The 18,097-nt window shown below is 47.9% G+C and overlaps 1 protein-coding gene across 5 annotated transcripts in view; it reads right to left on the bottom strand.

The window, feature by feature from the left end:
* VWA3A (von Willebrand factor A domain containing 3A) overlaps positions 1 to 18,097 on the bottom strand; it is a 65,394-nt gene that overhangs the window by 13,585 nt on the left and 33,712 nt on the right. For all 5 annotated transcript variants that reach the window (XM_009430468.5, XM_054668973.2, XM_054668974.2 and 2 more), the window contains 9 exons: positions 16,923 to 17,042; positions 11,691 to 11,765; positions 11,241 to 11,385; positions 9,845 to 10,040; positions 8,495 to 8,565; positions 4,439 to 4,591; positions 2,709 to 2,799; positions 1,261 to 1,371; positions 184 to 281 (listed from right to left, as the gene is read on the bottom strand). In XM_009430468.5, the coding sequence (XP_009428743.2) occupies positions 184 to 281; positions 1,261 to 1,371; positions 2,709 to 2,799; positions 4,439 to 4,591; positions 8,495 to 8,565; positions 9,845 to 10,040; positions 11,241 to 11,385; positions 11,691 to 11,765; positions 16,923 to 17,042 (1,060 nt within the window). The remainder of the gene's footprint in view (positions 1 to 183; positions 282 to 1,260; positions 1,372 to 2,708; positions 2,800 to 4,438; positions 4,592 to 8,494; positions 8,566 to 9,844; positions 10,041 to 11,240; positions 11,386 to 11,690; positions 11,766 to 16,922; positions 17,043 to 18,097) is intronic.

The raw sequence follows: 18,097 nt of genomic DNA, 5'->3' as shown, positions 1-18,097 counted from the left end.
GAACTCCTGACCTCAAGTGATCCACCCACCTCAGCCTCCAAAAGTGCTGGGATTACAGGTGTGAGTCACTGTGCCTGGCTTGTTCTCATTTCTGATTATGCCCCCCCATCCTAGAAGTAATGGTTGGTGGACAGAACTACTCTATTGCTTAATGGGCATGTGCTAGTACGGGTGACTTAATACCTCTTGGCTTGAGCAAACTGTATCCTTTCTGGGTAAGTCAATAGAAGAGCTAGTCCTTCTCAAGCCCCTTCCTTGAGGGTACTTCTTGTACACTGAGCCTAGGAGAAGCAGAGTAAGGTCATTGCTATAGTTTGGATGGTTGAGCCCCTGCAAACCTCATGAAATGTGATCCCCAGTGTTGGAGATGGGGCTTAATGGGAGGTGTTTGGGTCATGGGAACGGATCCCTCATAAATAGATCAATGCCCTCTCTGGTGAGAGGGTGGGGAGGGAGTGAGTTCTCCCTCTATTACTTGCCGCAAGAGCTGGCTGTTAAATAAAAGCCTGGCACCTCCCCATTTTCTTGCTTCCTCTCTCTCCATGTGATCTCTGCACATGCCAGCTCCCCAGCGCCTTCCACCATGAGTGGAAGCAGCCTGAAGCTCTCACCAGATGCCCAAACTTCCAGCCAGCATAACCCTGAGCTAAATAAACCTATTTTCTTCATAAATCACCTACCCAGCCTTGGGTATTCCAAGCACAAATGAACTAAGATGGTCACCCTGTGTACCTCTCTTCCCTCCCCCTGAATCTCCCACTGCTCCCTTTTTCATGTCAATTTCTCTGTCAATCAAGTCAGTTGTAAAAGTCCTTAGTGCAATTTGCTGAGAGGTAGAAAGGGAGCTGTTGGGTGGATGGGGAAAGGCTGTTTGGGACCTCCTGCCTAGCAATGAATTGTTCTTGGGATCTGCACCATTTCACAGCAGTGAATCAGGCTGGCCTAGGGGAATCATCTCCATCCCTTGCCATCTGCCTTAGAGCTAAGGAAACTGCCCCTAGTGGACAGAGCTGGAGTGCCCAGGAATCTCAGGAGGTCTCATCTTCAATATTGACTTCTCTCATTCCCTGGTTGTTGTCAAAACTTTGCATGTCCATTTCCCAGGGCTGGGAGAACTGAGTTGAGTACGGCTTGCTCCAGAGGCACCAGTGCCTAGGTCCTGGGACAGCAGGAGGGGTCTCCTTCCCACGGTACCTGCTGCCCTTACAGCTCCTCCAGGGCCAGGGGGCTGTCCAGACACCTGTATAGCCTCTAACTTACCCACGTCATTCCCTTTCTCTGTGTAGAACAGTAAAAGAGATGTCTCTGCTTCCCTTGACTTGGTCTTCCTCCTCAGTTCCATCATCCCTTCTTTCATTGGCTGGGCCGCAGCTGAGGAACATTTGGCTTGTTGGCTGGAACAGCTGCGTGCATTCTTGCAATACAGCTGTCCAGCTTGGCTTAGAGACACTCAAGTTCAGCTATACTCCACCCCAGGAAATGGGGCTCCAAGATGGCTTCAAGGCACCCTGTGTCCCCACCCCAGGTCTCTGGCTTTGCTTGGATCAGAAATAGCTATAGCTACCATTTACTGAGTCCAGATCTTTCCCTGGCATTGTGCTAAGTGCTTTGAGTATGCTGCCTTGCTTCATCCTCACAGTCCCCCAGTTTACAGATAAGGTAAGTGGGAATCCACCAGTAAGAGGCAGGGCATGATTCTACCTGGTCCTGCTGACTCCACAACTCTGCTCTGAGCCACTCTGCCATACCTTTGACATTAGAAATAAAATACATGGTCTTAGGTTCTACGAGCTGAGTACTTTCATTAAGATTGTGAAGGCCTGTTACCACTAGTGGCACATGATCCTTACCCCCTTGAGCCTCAGTTCCTTTGTCAGTACAATAGGAAGCTGATAGAATACAGATGCAAAGGATTGATCATTATAGGCTTTAAATGGGACAATCTTAGCAGATGGGCTGGCACATGATCAAGACTCAGGATCATTGATCGTTTTGGTTACTATCATTATTGCTATCATGATTATTATTTTAAGAGATGTGGCCAGGCGTGGTGGCTCATGCCTGTAATCTCAGCACTTTGGGAGGCCGAGGCAGATGAATTGCGTGAGCTCAGGAGTTGTAGACCAGCCTGGGCAACATGGTGAAACCCCGTCTCTACTAAAAATACAAAAAGTTAGCCAGGCGTGGTGGCACACACCTGTAGTCCCAGCTATTCAGGAGGCTGAGGCACGAGAATCGCTTGAACCCAGGAGGTGGAGGTTGCAGTGAGCTGAGATCACACGACTGCACTCCAGCCTGGGTGACAGAGCGAGACTCTCTCTCAAAAAAAAAAAAAAAAAAAAAAGTAGAGACAGGGTCTTGCTCTGTCACTGAGGTTAGAGTGCAGTGGTGCAATGATAGCTCACTGCAGCTTCAAACTTCTGGGCTCAAGCAATCCTCCCAACTCAGCCTCTGAGTAGTTGGGGGACTTCAGGCATGCACCACCACATCTGGCTCTTTTTTTGTTTGGTAGAGATGGAGTCTTGCTATGTTGTCAAGGCTTGTCTTGAACTCCTGACCTCAAGTGATCCTTCCACCTCAGCCTCCAAAAGTGCTGGGATTATAGGCACGAGCTTCCACACCTGGCTCTAGTTACTATCATTATTAACCCATGCCTCAGCCGTGACCGTGACATCCCTCCACCCTGCCTGACCGTGATCGTGCCTTACCTGGTGAGATGCCAACTCTGCTACTGAGTGGACGCCATTTCAGAGATTTCAGCGGGGGGCTCTTCTCTCTGTCAGGGTCATCTTTAATGCTCTAGAAAACAGGCAATCTTTCCCATCAGAGGAGTGTTCCCTGTGTCACGCAGGATCCCAGTTACCCTGACCTCAATTTGTCAATCAGGAACTTTTGTAGGGAGGAGCCTAAGGGAGGGGACTCCTCAGACAGGTTTGGCCCCTCTCCTGCAGCAGATTCAGAGGGGACTCTGGGTTTTGAGGTGAAAAAGTATGGGTGTGTACATGTGTGTAGGAGTGTATATGTGTGTGTGTGCATGTGCATATGTGTATGTATGCATGTGTGTGTGTGAGATGAGAGTGAGAGAGCTGCTAGTGAGAGAGCTATGGGGGTTTGCCAGAATTTTTTTCATCAGTCACCTGCCCCTCTTCCTAATGGACTGGGATGTCTGGGCCTCCAGCATGACAACAGAAATTTAGGTAACTTCTGTGCCTTATCAGGCACCTCAGTTTTTTTTTGTTTGTTTGTTTTCTTTTTTGAGATGGAGTCTGGCTCTGTCACCCAGGCTGGAGTGCAGCGGCGTGATCTCGACTCACTGCAACCTCTGCCTCCCAGGTTCAAGCAATTCTCCCTGTCTCAGCCTCCTGAGTAGCTGGGATCACAGGCACCCGCTACCACACCCAGCTAATTTCTGTATTTTTAATAGAGAGGGGGTTTCACCATGTTGGCCAGGATGGTCTTGATCTCTTGACCTCATGATCCGCCTGCCTTGGCCTCCCAAAGTGCTGGGATTACAGGTGTGAGCCACTGCACCTGGCCCAGACACCTCAGTTTTAAGGGAAGAGTTCCTTCATTCTCAGCCACGACTGGAGTGTGGCGGTCATTAAACAGTCACTGTCTGGGGAGCGCCCGGCCTGGTTTCAGGAGGCACTCAGGAAGCACTGAAGGCTCAAGAGGCAGCCTCTGAGGAGGGGGCAAAGTGCCTGAGCTGGCTCCTGAAACCTGGCAGAGTTCCCCGAACGAGGGCAGAACCCGGCCGCACAGGCTCTCCTGGAAAGGCAGCCCTTTGGCTGGGAATCTGCTACCTACTGTCTGGGATGGATTTCCACATTCTGAACATGGGCTGTGCTCACAGGGTCTGAGTCATGCAATGCTGAGGGACTCACAGGTGTCCCTCCCAGTCTGCTCACAAGCACAGGTGCCTCTGGGGTCTGTCCTCTAGAGCCCTTCTGATTGCCAAGGTGGGTGGGTATTTTATGGAGGACAGAATTGATAGGCTGTGAATGAGGATAAGCCCCTAGCAGGCTCAGCCCATCCTCAGGCTCCTATCAGCCTCTGCAAAGTCTTGGGTGGCAGCGGGAAGAGCCCTTAGAGACCATAATTCCTTTGCCCCCGAGAGACTCTCCAGGATAAGCCATCAGATGAAACAGGTGGGTGTCAATTCTGTGGCATCCTCAGTACCAGGGTAGGGAAAAGGCTGGGATAGGCTGACAGAGCCAAGGGTGGGGTGGGGGAGGACAGAGGACCCTGAGAGCTGAGGAGCCGGCCCCCCACGGGAGATTTTCACCCTGGAGGCCTGGGCAAGAGGCACCCACAGGACACTCACCACTGAAGCACCCACCCCCATCCCTGCTGGCCCCAGCCATTTTAAGACCCAGGAAAGACCAGAAGACAAACAGGAAACCAAATCTTCTGCGTGTTATTAGGAGGGGAGTCAAACCATTCTGGCCCCCAGGGGGACGGTGGGCCTGGGAGGGCAGAGCTTCTTGGGCTGACTTCTTAGCTGAAGTGTCTTTGGTTTTCCTTTCGGGAGGGCTGAACTTCCCAGTACTTTTCCTGAATGGTTCTTCAGGGAGGCCATGAGGAAGGCACACTGCAGTGGGATTGGGAGGGTCAGTGGCACCCCCAGCCACTGTGGACACACACACACACACACACACAGAGCAGGAGGGACTGTATCCACTGGAACCTCTGATGTCCCCTGGACTCCTCTTTTTGTCCCTAGAAAGCCACCTGGGGCTGAAAGTGCTATGGACCAATCCTATGAACAACAGTAAGACCAGGTATGGGGGCCTGGGAGGCACAGGCTCTGGGCTAGTGAATACTTGGGGGTCTCCAACCCTCATGCCAACAAGTCACATCAGCTATGCCGATAGGGTAGGTGTGTTGTCTCCCCATTTTACAGATGAGGAAACCAAAGCTCTGAAGCTGTCATCACAGAGTTAACAAGAATTCTGGACAAAAATCTAGTTATCATGAAGCCCTGATCAGGCTGCACATAGCCCCACTTCTTTGTAACCTAAAGTCACATAGCACCAGATCCTGGCTGTTTGCATCCCCGTTGTTCCTCTAGATAGGATTTCTGACTTCAGAATCACAAGGCTTTTGTTTAAGAATTGCTTAAGATGTTTTTCAGACCCGAATTCCAGCAAAGCAGCTGATGCCAACAGTTTGAAGACCCCCAGAGGAACAGGAACAGCATGAGAACACAGCTTCTTCATCTCCCCCGCCCATGACTCCAGCCTGCACTCAACTAGTCAGTGATCTCCATACTTCAGCCCACTGCAAAACCCTTAAAAACCTTAACACCAAATTTGAGGTTCCCTCCCATCTCCTTGTTTGGCAGTCCTACAATTAAACTTCTCTGCTGCAACCCAGTGTCTCTGTGCATTGACTTGCCATGCATATCTGGCCACAGATCTATTACAGTTACAGCTCTGTGAGCTTAAGGTTCTCATCTAAGGCCACCTTATCAGTGTGTAGAGAAACTTCAATTCAAACCAGGTGGGTCTGTTTCCAAAGCCAGCACCCTTCCATTATGAGACACTGTGGCCTCCACTTGTGGGCCAGTCAGCTTGCCGCATGCCAGGGCTGATTCCAGATGCTGGCAGACTAATGGTGTAATACTCAATGCCTTTTGCCTACGATTTTCTCAACAGCCTGACTGGTTCCCCAGCAATTATTCTCAATCAAAGCTCCAGAAGACACCATTCAAATGTAAATAAGCATCCTCTGGAAAGGTGAATTATGCGGTCATTGCCCATTAACACCATATGTATCAGTTTATCTGATGAGGGAATGGGACTATGTGCACCTGAGGGTAAGGGATATTTATTTATTTATTTACTTATTTATTTATTTATTTATTTAGAGACAGAGTCTTGCTCTGTTGCCAGGCTGGAGTGCAGTGGCATGATCTTGGCTCACTGCAATCTCTGCCTCCCGGGTTCAAGGATTCTCCTGCCTCAGCCTCCCAAATAGCTGGGATTACAGGTGCGCACCACCACACCCAGCTAATTTTGCGTGTGTGTGTGTGTGTGTGTGTGTGTGTGTGTGTGTGTATTTTTAGTAGAGACGGGGTTTCACCATGTTAGCCAGGATGGTCTCGATCTCCTGACCTTGTGATCTGCCCGCCTCAGCCTCCCAAAATACTGGGATTACAGGCATGAGCCACTACGCCCAGCTGGGAAGAGATATTTTAAAAGCACCAAAAGGGTCCCTTTTGGGGAAGACAGCACAGGCACGCAGGGGGAGCCACAGATCTGCAGATCCAGTGGCCACAGAGGAATAGAAGATGGAGATGTGGCCCCGCCCTCCCAGGAGTCCACAATCCAGTCTGGGAAGTGAGTCCTTCTGCAAGTGGTGGAGTCCAGGAGTCTCCTTCACAGCCTCCTCCACTCCACTGCCTCGACCACAGCCTTGCTAAGTGCCCTCTGTCCGTCACTGTGGCTTGAACTGCCCTAAATCTCCATCTCCAGCCATGTCTTTTCCCACCTGCCTGTAGGGTACCCTCACTTGTTATCTCACAGGCTCCACAAACTCACCCTTGTCCCAGACCCGCCTTCCCTGCACCTCTCCATCCTTCCATGGGCTCTTCCTCCTGTTTTCTACATCTTGGTCAATGGCCTCACTGTCTACTGGGTGCTCCAGTGAGGAGCGTGGGGGTCAGTTTGTATGTTTTCTCTTTCACACTGCCCGTTCAATCACTTGCAAGTCCGGGGAGTTCTTCCTTAGATAGTCATTGCTCCTCATGGGATCTGGCCCCTAGCTACCTCTCTCATTGTATCTTGTCCTGCTCAACTCCTCTGAGGAAGTAACATTTTAGTGTGTCTAAACTAACTAATAGGCTAGGTGTGGTGGCTCCCGCCTGTGATCCCAGCACTTTGGGAGGCTGAGGCAGGCAGATCAGTTGAGATCAGGAGTTTGAGACCAGCCTGGCCAACATGGTGAAACCCCATCTCTACTAAAAAACACAAAAATCAGTCAGGCGTGGTGGCGGGCGCCTGTAGTCCCAGCTACTTGGGAGGCTGAGACAGGAGAATTGCTTGAACTCAGGAGGCAGAGGTTGCAGTGAGCTGAGATTGCACAATGGCACTCCAGCCTGGGCGACAGAGTGAGACTCTGTCTCAAAAAAACCCCCCAAAAACAAAAAACAAAACCCTAACTAATGATAAGGAGCAAGCCATGAAAGGTCTGGGATGGGAAGGACAGAGGAAACAGCAGGTGCAAAGGCCCTGAGCTTAGGAATGGGTTTAGCAATAACCTTGACGTGTTTAAGGAACTCAAAGGAGGCCAGAATGTGCAGCACACAGACCTAAAACCAATGGCTTCTAGGAGACACTCATTTCTTCTGAAGCCTTGGGTCTCAGTGGATTAGGACATGAAGAGGGAAGCTGACATGGGATGAGGTGTGTCCCCCAAAAGGATATGTTGAAGTCTGAACCCTCAGGACCTGTGCATGTGGCCTTACATAGAAATAGGGTCTTTGCAGATGTAATTAAGATACAAATTACAGTGAGGCATATTGGAGTAGCGCAGGTCCTTAATCTAATCTGATTGTTGTCCATGTAAGAGGAGAAGGGATGCACCTGGAGGGAAAACAGCCATGTAAAGACAGAGGCAGAGACTAGAGTTATGCTCCTCAAGCCAAGGAATGCCAGAGATTGCTGGTGACAAGGACTCCCTCCTTGACCGAACTTTAGCTGGGCTCCTCTAAGCCATCTTCTCAATGAGGCCTTGACCTTGGCCTGCCGAACTCAGTTTTGGCAAAGAATTTTGCTAAGTCAGTTTAGTGAGACCTGTCCCATCCTTGATATCCAAGCAAGTTCTTCATCTCCCATCTGAGATACCTTTTTTAAAAAAATTATTTTAAAAAAATTCTTTAACAGAGATAGGGTTTCACCGTGTTGCTGAGGCTGGTCTCAAACTCCTGGGCTCCAGCGATCAGCCCACCTTGGCCTCCCAAAGTGCTGGGATTACAGGTGGGATCCACTGTGCCCAGTTCTATTTTTGACATCTAAGCCTTTGGTCTGCCTTTAGCAAGAGCCCTGTTTAACAAGAATCCTTTTACCTATCATATCTATCCAGTTCTCTTAGTAATTTTTCCATCCACTGACTCTGCTCATTGGCTATAAATCTCCAGCTATCTTTGCTATTATTTAGAGTTGAGTTCAGTCTCTCTCCCCTATTGCAATAGTCTTAAGTAAAGTCTTCCTTGCCATTTTAAAAGAGCAACCAGTGCAATTAAAAACAAACAAACAAACAAACAAACAAACACCAATTGCCACCAGAAGCCAGGGAGGGGCAAGGAAAGATTCTACCCAAAGCCTTCAGAGGGAGCCTGGCCCTGCTGACACCTTGATTTCAGACTTCCAGCCTCTGGAAGTGAGAGAATCAATGGTTGTTATTTTAAGCCACCCAGTTTGTGGCAGTTACGGTAGCCCCAGGAAATGAATACAAAAGGCAGTGCAGTCATTGGCCCATGCCCAGGGCATACCTTTTGGGAGTAGTTGAGAGCCTTTTCCATCTCAGACATGATGGAGTTGATGTCATCACTCTCATAAATGCCTGGAAACAAAGCACATCGTGAGCAAGGTGAGACAGGGTGTGGATCCTGGCAAGTGTCCCCATCATCTGGATACTAGAAAGCCACCTGGAGGTGACTTGAGGGCTGGGAATGGTGGCTTACTCCTGTAATCCCAGCATTTGGGAGGCTGAGGAGGGAGGATTGCTTGAGGTTGGGAGTTCAACACCAGCCTGGGCAATATAGCGAGACCCCTTCTCTATAAAAAAAAAAATTTAAAAAATTAGTTGGGCGTGGTGGTGGACACCTGTAGTCCCAGCTGCTCAGGAGGCTGGGGTGGGAGGATTGCTTGAATCCAGGAGGTTGAGGCTGCAGTGAAGTATGATGGCACCACTGCACTCCAGCCTGGGTGACAGAGGGAGACCCTGTCTCTAAAAAAAATGTTGCTTTTTGTACCATGTACAACTATCTTGCCAACCATGTGCTGTGAACACACCACCCTTTGAAAAACAATCTAAGGGATGTTCAGGGTGCCTTCTAGCTCTGACATTCTATGACATTCTAAATTATAAATTTTTTAATTTTTAATTTTTTTGTAGAGGCAGAGTCTTGCTATGTTGCCCAGGATGGTCTTGAACTGGATTCAAGCAATCCGCTCGCCTCAACTTTCCAAAGTGCTGAGATTACAGGTGTGAGCCACCACCTGACCCATAATATACTTTTAGAGTTTTACTTCTTCTTCTTCTTCTTTTTTTTTTTTTTTGAGACAGAGTTTTGCTCTGTCACCCAGGCTGGAGTGTAGTGGTGTGATCTCTGCTCACTGCAACCTCCGCTTCCTGGGTTCAAGTGATTTTCTTGTACCTCAGCCTCCCGAGTAGCTGGGACTACAGGTATGTGCCATCAAACCCGGCTAATTTTTTTGTATTTTTAATAGAGATAGAGTTTCACCATGTTGGCCAGGCTGTTCTCAAAGTCCTGATCTCAAGCGATCTGACCGCGTTGGCCTCTCAAACTGCTGGGATTGTGGGTATGAGCCACTGTTCCTGGCCTACTTCTTTTAAGTTAAAAAAATTGCAGTAAAATATACATAACATCAAACTTACTATTTCAATCACTTAAAAGTGTACAATTCAGTGGCATTAAGTGCATTCACATTGTTGTGCAACCATCACTGCTATCTATCTTCAGAGGAACAGTTTTACATTTTAAAATGTGATTTTCACAAGCTGCTTTTCTGGAATACATCTGTGGTCTAAGGGAGCTATGCTGGTGCTGAGACAACTGTTTGGAATGAGCTGAAGGGATGAGGAAACAGTCACGTACCTGTGTCTCCAAACCAGTGGAAGCGGCCACCTGCAGCCCGGGTGACCTCCTTGTAGGCGGCGGCTGTGTCAGTGTGACTGGCATAGCGGGCAGGGGGCATGGTGTCCGTCTTTGGCTTGCCCACGTAGAAGAGACACACGTTCAGCTGGAGGTCGCAGCCGCCACAGGCCTCAGCCATGTAGGCACTGAGTGTAGGCTGGTGGGGAAGAGAAGGTAGGAGGGGCCAGCAGCTGAGGGCCTTGAAGCTGTGGGGCTCTGGGCAGCCCAGCCTGGCCATGTTTCTCCAGGGCCTTCTCTGTGCCTGGTCCAGTCCTTGGCACGAGGATGGAAAGCGATGAGGCTGGGTTGCAGTTTCTCTCAATATTTTAACAGAGTGTGGTTGGGAAGCTGGACCTGAGAGCCTCCTGATACCAGGCATGTTCCAGACCAGTAGCATCCACATCCCCTGGAAGCCTGCCAGAAATGCAGACTCCCAGGCTCCACCCCAGACCTACTGAACCAGGATCTGCACTATGTAGGTATGTATGTATGTATGTATGTATGTATGTATGTATGTATGTATGTATTTTAAAGAGACAGGGTCTCGCTCTGTTGCCTAGGCTGGAGTGCAGGGGCATAAACATAGCTTGCTGCAGCTTTGACCTCCTGGGCTCAAGCAATCCTTCTGCCTCAGCCTCCTAAGTAGCTGTGACTACAGGCACATGTCACCACACCTGGTTAATTTTTTTTTTTTTTTTTTTTTTGAGACGGAGTTTCGCTTTTGTCGCCCAGGCTGGAGTGCAATGGTGTGATCTCAGCTCACCGCAACCTCCCCCTCCAGGTTCAAGCGATTCTCCTGCCTCAGCCTCCCGAGTAGCTGGGATTACAGGAATGCGCCACCATGCCCAGCTAATTTTGTATTTTTAGTAGAGATGGAGTTTCTCCATGTTGGTCAAGGTGGCCTCAAACTCCCGACCTCAGGTGATCTGCCTGCCTCAGCCTCCCAAAGTGCTGGGATTACATGCATGAGCCACCGTGCTTGGCCACATCTGGTTAATTTTTTAAATTTTATTTTTGTAGAGATGGGGTCTTGTTGCTATGTTGTCCAGGCTGGTCTCGAGCACCTGGGCTCAAGAGATCCTCCCACCCCAGCCTCCTGAGTAGCTGGGAGTACAGGCATGTGCCACCATGGCAGGTTATTTTAAAAATTTTTATAGAAATGTGGTCTCACTATATTGCCCAGGCTGGTCTCCAGGGCCTGCATTTTAACAGCATCCTTAGGTGCTTGTCTATACATTAAAGTTTGAGAAGCACTGGTTTAGAAATCATGCTGCAGAAACCTTGGCAAGGTATCCACCTGGGGGAAGACGGATGAGGTCGCAAAGGATAATGGACACCCAGGACGTGGCCTACCCACCATGTCCTGGTCGGGGATGCCCCCAGTGAAGAGGTAGATTCCCTGCGATTGGTGTTTGTCTTTGTCCTTGAAGTCCACTTCCACAGCCTTCCGCAGGGCGCTGAGAACGTTCCTGCTGCCCCGACACCGCAGGTTCAGGGCCCACCTGCGGAGGCAGAGATGGCCATGCTGAGGGTCATTGGCCCATGCCCAGGGCATACCTTTTGGGAGTAGCTGAGAGCCTTTTCCATCTCAGACGTGATGGAGTCGATGTCATCACTCTCATAAAGTGAAGATGGCCAGGTGGGGAGAGCAGCAGACAGAAGGAAGCTGTTTTCTGATTTCTGCCCATGGCTGTTTGGGGTCAGGGACTCTAGAGAGCTACTTCTTGGTGGAGAGGGGGACAGAGAAAACAATGCCTGCAAACCTTCCCTCAGACACAGCCCCACGAAGTCTCTGCCCATAACCTACCGCCAGGCACTTTGTAAATTGTTGTGACTCACGGGAACCATCTCAGGCCTCCAGCTTTCAATTGTGCTTCCAAACCTTTAAGAAGCAAAGAGAGTTCGTTCTTAGGCTGGGGGAGGTCCACTTGGTGGCCCACCTCTTTGGGCTTAGCAGGCTTTTAGTGGGGACAAAAATCTGATGAGATCCCCTAAAATGTGAGGATGTCACTGGCCTGGGCCAGCCATGAGATTTCCTTGTGGGTCATATGTCCCAACATACTTCAGCCAAGACACAGTGTGAGCCAGCTTTGGTCAGCTTCCTTTCTGAAGCATTGAGCTATGGCGTGTGGCCCCCTCTTTAACCTCCCCTAGCATGGCTTCTCTCACTGCACATTTCCCCTCCCTATCCATACTATAGTTTTTTTTTTTTTTAAATACACATCTATGTAATCAACAGGATTTCGCAAAGAAAAAAAATATACCTCTAGCCTGGGCAGTATAGCAAGACCCCATTTCTACAAAATAAAAAAAAATAGCTGGGTATAGTGGCACATGTCTGTCAACCTAGCTACTTAGGAGGCTCAGGTGGGAGGATCACTTGAGTCCAGGAGGCTGGGGCTGTAGTGAGCTATGATTGTGCCACTGCACTCCAGTCTGGGCAATGGAGTGAGATCCCATCTCAAAAAACAAACAAATCCCCAAATCCAGAAAACCCACATTGTCTCATTTGTCCTGTAAGACAGAATTTAAGATCTTTGAGAAGAGGATTTATACCCTTTATGAAGGAAAAGTTGTCCCCTCTCTAGTTTGAGATGAATTCCTCCACCTGGCCTTTGACCTCATCACCCATCTCTTCTGAGACTTTGCCCCACAGTTCCTCCCTCACATCCACACATTCCCAACTTCTCTCCACTTCCCTCTGCCCCGCGCCTCTCTACCTGTTTCAGACTCTCTATACTTAACAAGAACATCCTCCTTCCCCTGGGAAGCTACTCTATGAGTGACTTCGCTCTTTTCTCTTTCCCCTTGTGGACAAGCTCCCTGGAAACATAGTATACCACCACTTCCTCACCTCCTCAACCTATTGCAGTCAAACTTCCACCCTGGGGGCATTCCCTGGTAGAGATGAAGAATGCCCTCCATTCCCCCACCAGTGGAAATATATCCCTATTATCGCTGGATAATAAATCTGGGTCAAGTGATTCTTATGCCTCAGCCACCTGAGTAGCTGGGATTACAGGCCTGCACCGCTGAGACCCACTGTTTTTTGTATTTTTAGTAGAGACGGGGTTTCACCACGTCGGCCAGGCTGGTCTCAAACTCCTGGCCTCAAGTGATCCACATGCCTCGACCTCTCAAAGTGCTGGGATTACAGGAGTGAGCCACCGCGCCCGACCTTCAGGTACTCCTTTAGAGCAGTGCAGGAATGGACTAACACAGCATCCCAACACCTTTCTCTCTTGTTTTCCTCCCACCTCTCTGGGTTCTTCTTTCTTGTGTTCTTTTGGTGGTTCCCTTCTTCTGCCCACCCTTCGAATGCTGGTGTCTTCCAAGTGCTGCCTTTGATTGTCTTCTCTCTCCCCTTCGCATCTCCACAGGTGCGATCCCTGCACTACCATTTATTTCATTCATATAATCAAAATGCTGATGGCTCAAAACCCCTTATTTCTTGGCTAGGTCTCCTCACTGGAGCTCCTCTTCCTCTTAATGTCTCCAAACTCTTGAGTGTCTCAGACTCGGGATGTTTAAAACCATCTTTCCCTTCAGAGATCTGTTCTTCTTGGGACATCATCTTCTCTTCACCATTCTTTCACCCCCTACAGCCAGTGATGACATTCTGTAGATTCTAACTCCCCAAAATCTCTTCCATGCACCTCTTTCTTTCTTTCTTTTTTTTTTTTTTTTTTTTGAGATGGAGTCTCGCTCTGTCGCCCAGGCTGGAGTGCAGTGGCGCAATCTCGGCTCACTGCAAGCTCCACCTCCCAGGTTCATGCCATTCTCCTGCCTCAGCCTCCCGAATAGCTGGGACTACAGGTGCCCACCACCACGCCCGGCTAAGTTTTTGTATTTTTAGTAGAGATGGGGTTTCACCGTGTTAGCCAGGATGGTCTCAATCTCCTGACCTCGTGATCCGCCCGCCTCGGCCTCTCAAAGTGCTGGGATTACAAGCGTGAGCCACTGTACCCAGCCTCCATGCACCTCTTTCTTGAATAACTTTTATTTTGGGCTCAGGGGTACGTGTGCAGGTTTGTTATATAGGTGAACTCCTGCCATGGGGGTTTGTTATATAGATTATTTCATCACCCAGGTATTAAGCCTAGTACCCATCAGTTATTTTTCCTGATTTCCTTTCTCTCACCCTCACCCTCCAATAGGCCCCAGTGTGTGTTGTTCCCCTTTATGTGTCCATGTGTTCTCATCATTTAGCTCCCACTTATAAGTGAGAACATGCTGTATTTGATTTTCTATTCCCGTGTTAGTTTGCTAAGGATTATGGCCTCCAGCTCCATCCATGTTCCTGCAAAGAACATGATCTCATTCTTTTTTATGGCTGCATAGTATTCCGTGGTATATGCATACCACATTTTCTTTATCCAGTCTACCACTGCTGGGCATTTACATTGATTCCATCTGTTGCTATTGTGAATAGTGCTGCAATGCACATATACGTGCATTTGTCTTTATGACAGAATGACTTATATTCCTTTGGGTATGTACCCAGGGATGGGATTGCTACTTTGAATGGTAGTTCTGTTTTTAGGTCTTTGAGGAATCATCACACTGCTTTCCACAATGGTTGAACTAATTTACACTCCCACCAAGTGTGTAAGTGTTCCTTTTTCTCTGCAACCTCGCCAGCACCTGTTATTTTTTGACTTTAATATGGCATTCTTACTGGCCACGCACTCTTTCTTCCATTCACATTACCTTGGCTCAAGCCCACTCAACACTAGGGCAGGCAATTGCAATAGTCAAACTGGTCTCTTCCCTCCAGTATTACATCCCTTCAGTTCCTCCTTCACAGCATTGCTTGAGCATTTGAAGACGCAAACCTGATTGTATTTGTACCTTGCTTGCAATCCTCCAGTGCCTTTATATCCTATAGCACAGGAAACTCGTGAGCATGGCCTATATCAATCCTCCATCACCTGGTATTTCTGTCATGCACAATCTCTCCCTCTCAGCCCCATATCCATGCTGAACTACCTGATGGTCCCTAAGGTTCTAGCATACCTCACACCTCTGCTCATGCTGTTGCCTCTACCTGGAACACCCTTTCTCCCTAGGACCCCATCATTCCCAGGTGCTAGGCAAACATCTACTTATTCATCAAGACTCAGCAAAAGGGGCACTTGCTCCATGAAGATGTCCTGAGCCTACTCCACCCAAGTGGAATGGACTGATCCTGCCACTGATACCTTGCAGTCCCATACCTAGCTATCTACTCATTTCTATAGAAAACGCTTAACAGCACTCCTTAACATCCCTGTCTCCCACTGTTAGGTCATGAGTTCCTCGAGGATGAGTTTTGTGTGTCTTCATGTCCATCTCCCCAGTGCCTGGCACAGGGACTGGTTCATGCAGATTGTCAATGAAACATTGCTGAATGAATGAATGGGTAGATAAATAAATAAAATTCCTTATCTATAATGTTACCATAAATTTTTTTTTTTTTTTTTTTTTTTTTTTTGAGACGGAGTCTCGCTCTGTCGCCCAGGCTGGAGTGCAGTGGCGCGATCTCGGCTCACTGCAAGCTCCGCCTCCCGGGTTCACGCCATTCTCCTGCCTCAGCCTCCCGAGTAGCTGGGACTACAGGCGCCCGCTACCACGCCCGGCTAATTTTTTGTATTTTTAGTAGAGACGGGGTTTCACCGTGTTAGCCAGGATGGTCTCGATCTCCTGACCTCGTGATCCGCCCTAAATATTTTTATATAGAGTTTATTAAGGAATGACTGGGCTCTGGTACAGAATAATATCTAATACTAACTGTTGACTTAATAGGTTTAGAAAATGCCCTATTTGGTATGAGGTTGTATAAAAACCTACACTTTAAGTGGGTTCCTTTTCTCTCTGTCTTCCCTTATTAGTTAAAATAGTATGCAATTTAAAAAACTATATATATAGTTTTTATGGCTGAGCTCAGTGGCTCAAGCCTGTAATCCCAGCACTTTGGGAGGCCGAGGCAGGCGGATTACTTGAGGTTAGGAGTTCAAGACCAGCCTGGCCAACATGGTGAAACCCCATCTCTACTAGAAATACAAAGATTAGCCAGGTGTGGTGGTGTGTGCCTGTAGACCCAGCTACTTGGGAGGCTGCGGCAGAAGAATTGCTTGAATCTGGGAGGAGGAGGCTGCAGTGAACTTAGATCAAGCCACTGCCCTCCAGCCTGGGCAACAGAGCGAGACTCCATCTCAAAACAAAAACAAAAACAAACTATATATATAGTTTTTAAATTAAAAATGCTAGATATGTACTATATTTAATTATATATAAAATATAATTTTAAAACTATATTAACATTTTAAAACTATATATACTATATATAATTTTAAAACTATATATAATTTTGAAGTAAGTTCAAATCTTCAAAACCTCTCTGATCTTTGTTGTATTTAATTCTAAATTATACAGTTTTAAAAATTGCATACCATTTATATATATATATACACATAATTAAATGTATACATATAATTTTATTTATTTATTAAAACACAGATGGGGTCTCACTATGTTGCCCAGGCTGGTCTCAAACTCCTGGATGCAAGCGATCCTCCTGTCTCGGCCTCCCAAGGTGCTGGGATTACAGGCGTGAGCCACTGCACCTGGCCAAATTTATATATACAGTTTTAATTTAAATTCAGAATTGGAATCCTAAATGTTTGAAAAGGTATGGCTTGCTGGAGACAGGCTGAGGACTGACACTAGGGCATGGCTGGGGTCCTTCCTTTCCTCTTCTTCCTATTTCATCTTGGAAGCCAAATGGGCCAATGGGCTGAATTACTTTATCCTGGTTGATCAAGCAGTGTGTTATGGGGTCATTTACCACCTTCGCCCCAGTAGGACAGTCCTGCAACTATTTAATTATTCAATGCCCCAAACAAGATCATCCAAATCAGATAAACCGATGGCTATCCTAGGAGGCCGGGTGACCATGACGTCAATATCTATCGTCCAGCAACGTCCAAAGCCTCAGCCCAATGACGGCATCCAAACACACACGACCCACCCTTGCCCCCAGGAGCCAGGAGACACATACGCGATGAGGTTGAAACAGTCCTTGTTGGATAACTGCTCCTCCAGCAGCAGCCGCAGGGAGTGCTGGATATGAATAATGTACATGGAATTGGTTGCAGAGATATCGAGCAGTACAACCACCCTAAAAGGAAACACGAGCTTTAAGAGGAGAACTGAATCTCTGAGATAATGTTTATTTTGTTCCATTTTACTATTTAAAGTTTTTTTCCAGGGGAATTTTGCATGCCAAATTCATAGCTGGCCAAAATCTTCTCTGTGGTTTGAGGCCAACGGAAGTGGGCTTACAATGGTAGATTAAGGGGGTCATGGAAGCCCCCCTTCTCTCCCAGGAGGTGCTTTAATGGAATAAAGCCTCATGGTGGAGATGGTTTAAGTGGTAGGCGCTTCATATAATGATTTTCACAGATTTATTTTAAAGAATTAGCATTCAATATTTTTATAGGTCAGAATATGAAAATATATATATATGTGTATTGCCTTAGGCAAGTCACAAAACCTCTCTGATCTTTGTTTAAGTAGTTTAACTATAAACTACTTGTAAGACTCATCATAAGGTTGCTTCAAGAACAAATATATAAGGCCGGGCGCGGTGGCTCACGCCTGTAATCCCAGCACTCTGGGAGGCCGAGGCGGGCGGATCACAAGGTCAGGAGATTGGGACCATCCTGGCTAACATGGTGAAAACCTGTCTCTACTAAAAATAAAAAAAATTAGCCAAGCGTGGTGGCGAGCGACTGTAGTCCCAGCTACTTGGGAGGCTGAGGCAGGAGAATGGCATGAACCCGGGAGGCAGAGCTTGCAGTGAGCCAAGATCGCGCCACTGCACTCTAGCCTGGGTGACAGAGCAAGATTCCGTCTCAAAACAAAACAAAACAAAACAAAAAAAACCACACACAACAAATATATATATATTTAGACGGTCTCTCTCTGTTGCCCAGGCTGGAGTGCAATGGTGCGATCGTGGCTCACTGAAGCCTCAACCTCCTGGGCTCAAGAGATCCTCCTGCCTCAGCTTCCCAAGTTGCTGGGACCACAGGCACACATCACCATGCCTGGCTAATTTAAATTTTTTTTTTTTTTTTTTTTTTTTTGTAGAGACCGGGTCTGCCCATGTTGCTCAGGCTGGTTTTGAACTCCTGGCCTCAAGTGATCCTCCTGCCTTGGCCTCTCAAAGTA

The sequence above is a fragment of the Pan troglodytes genome, chromosome 18, assembly GCF_028858775.2.
Source record: "Pan troglodytes isolate AG18354 chromosome 18, NHGRI_mPanTro3-v2.0_pri, whole genome shotgun sequence".
Lineage (NCBI taxonomy): Eukaryota > Metazoa > Chordata > Mammalia > Primates > Hominidae > Pan > Pan troglodytes.
The sequence above is the reverse complement of the archived record's forward strand: the minus strand, read 5'-3'. Positions and strand labels throughout refer to the sequence as shown.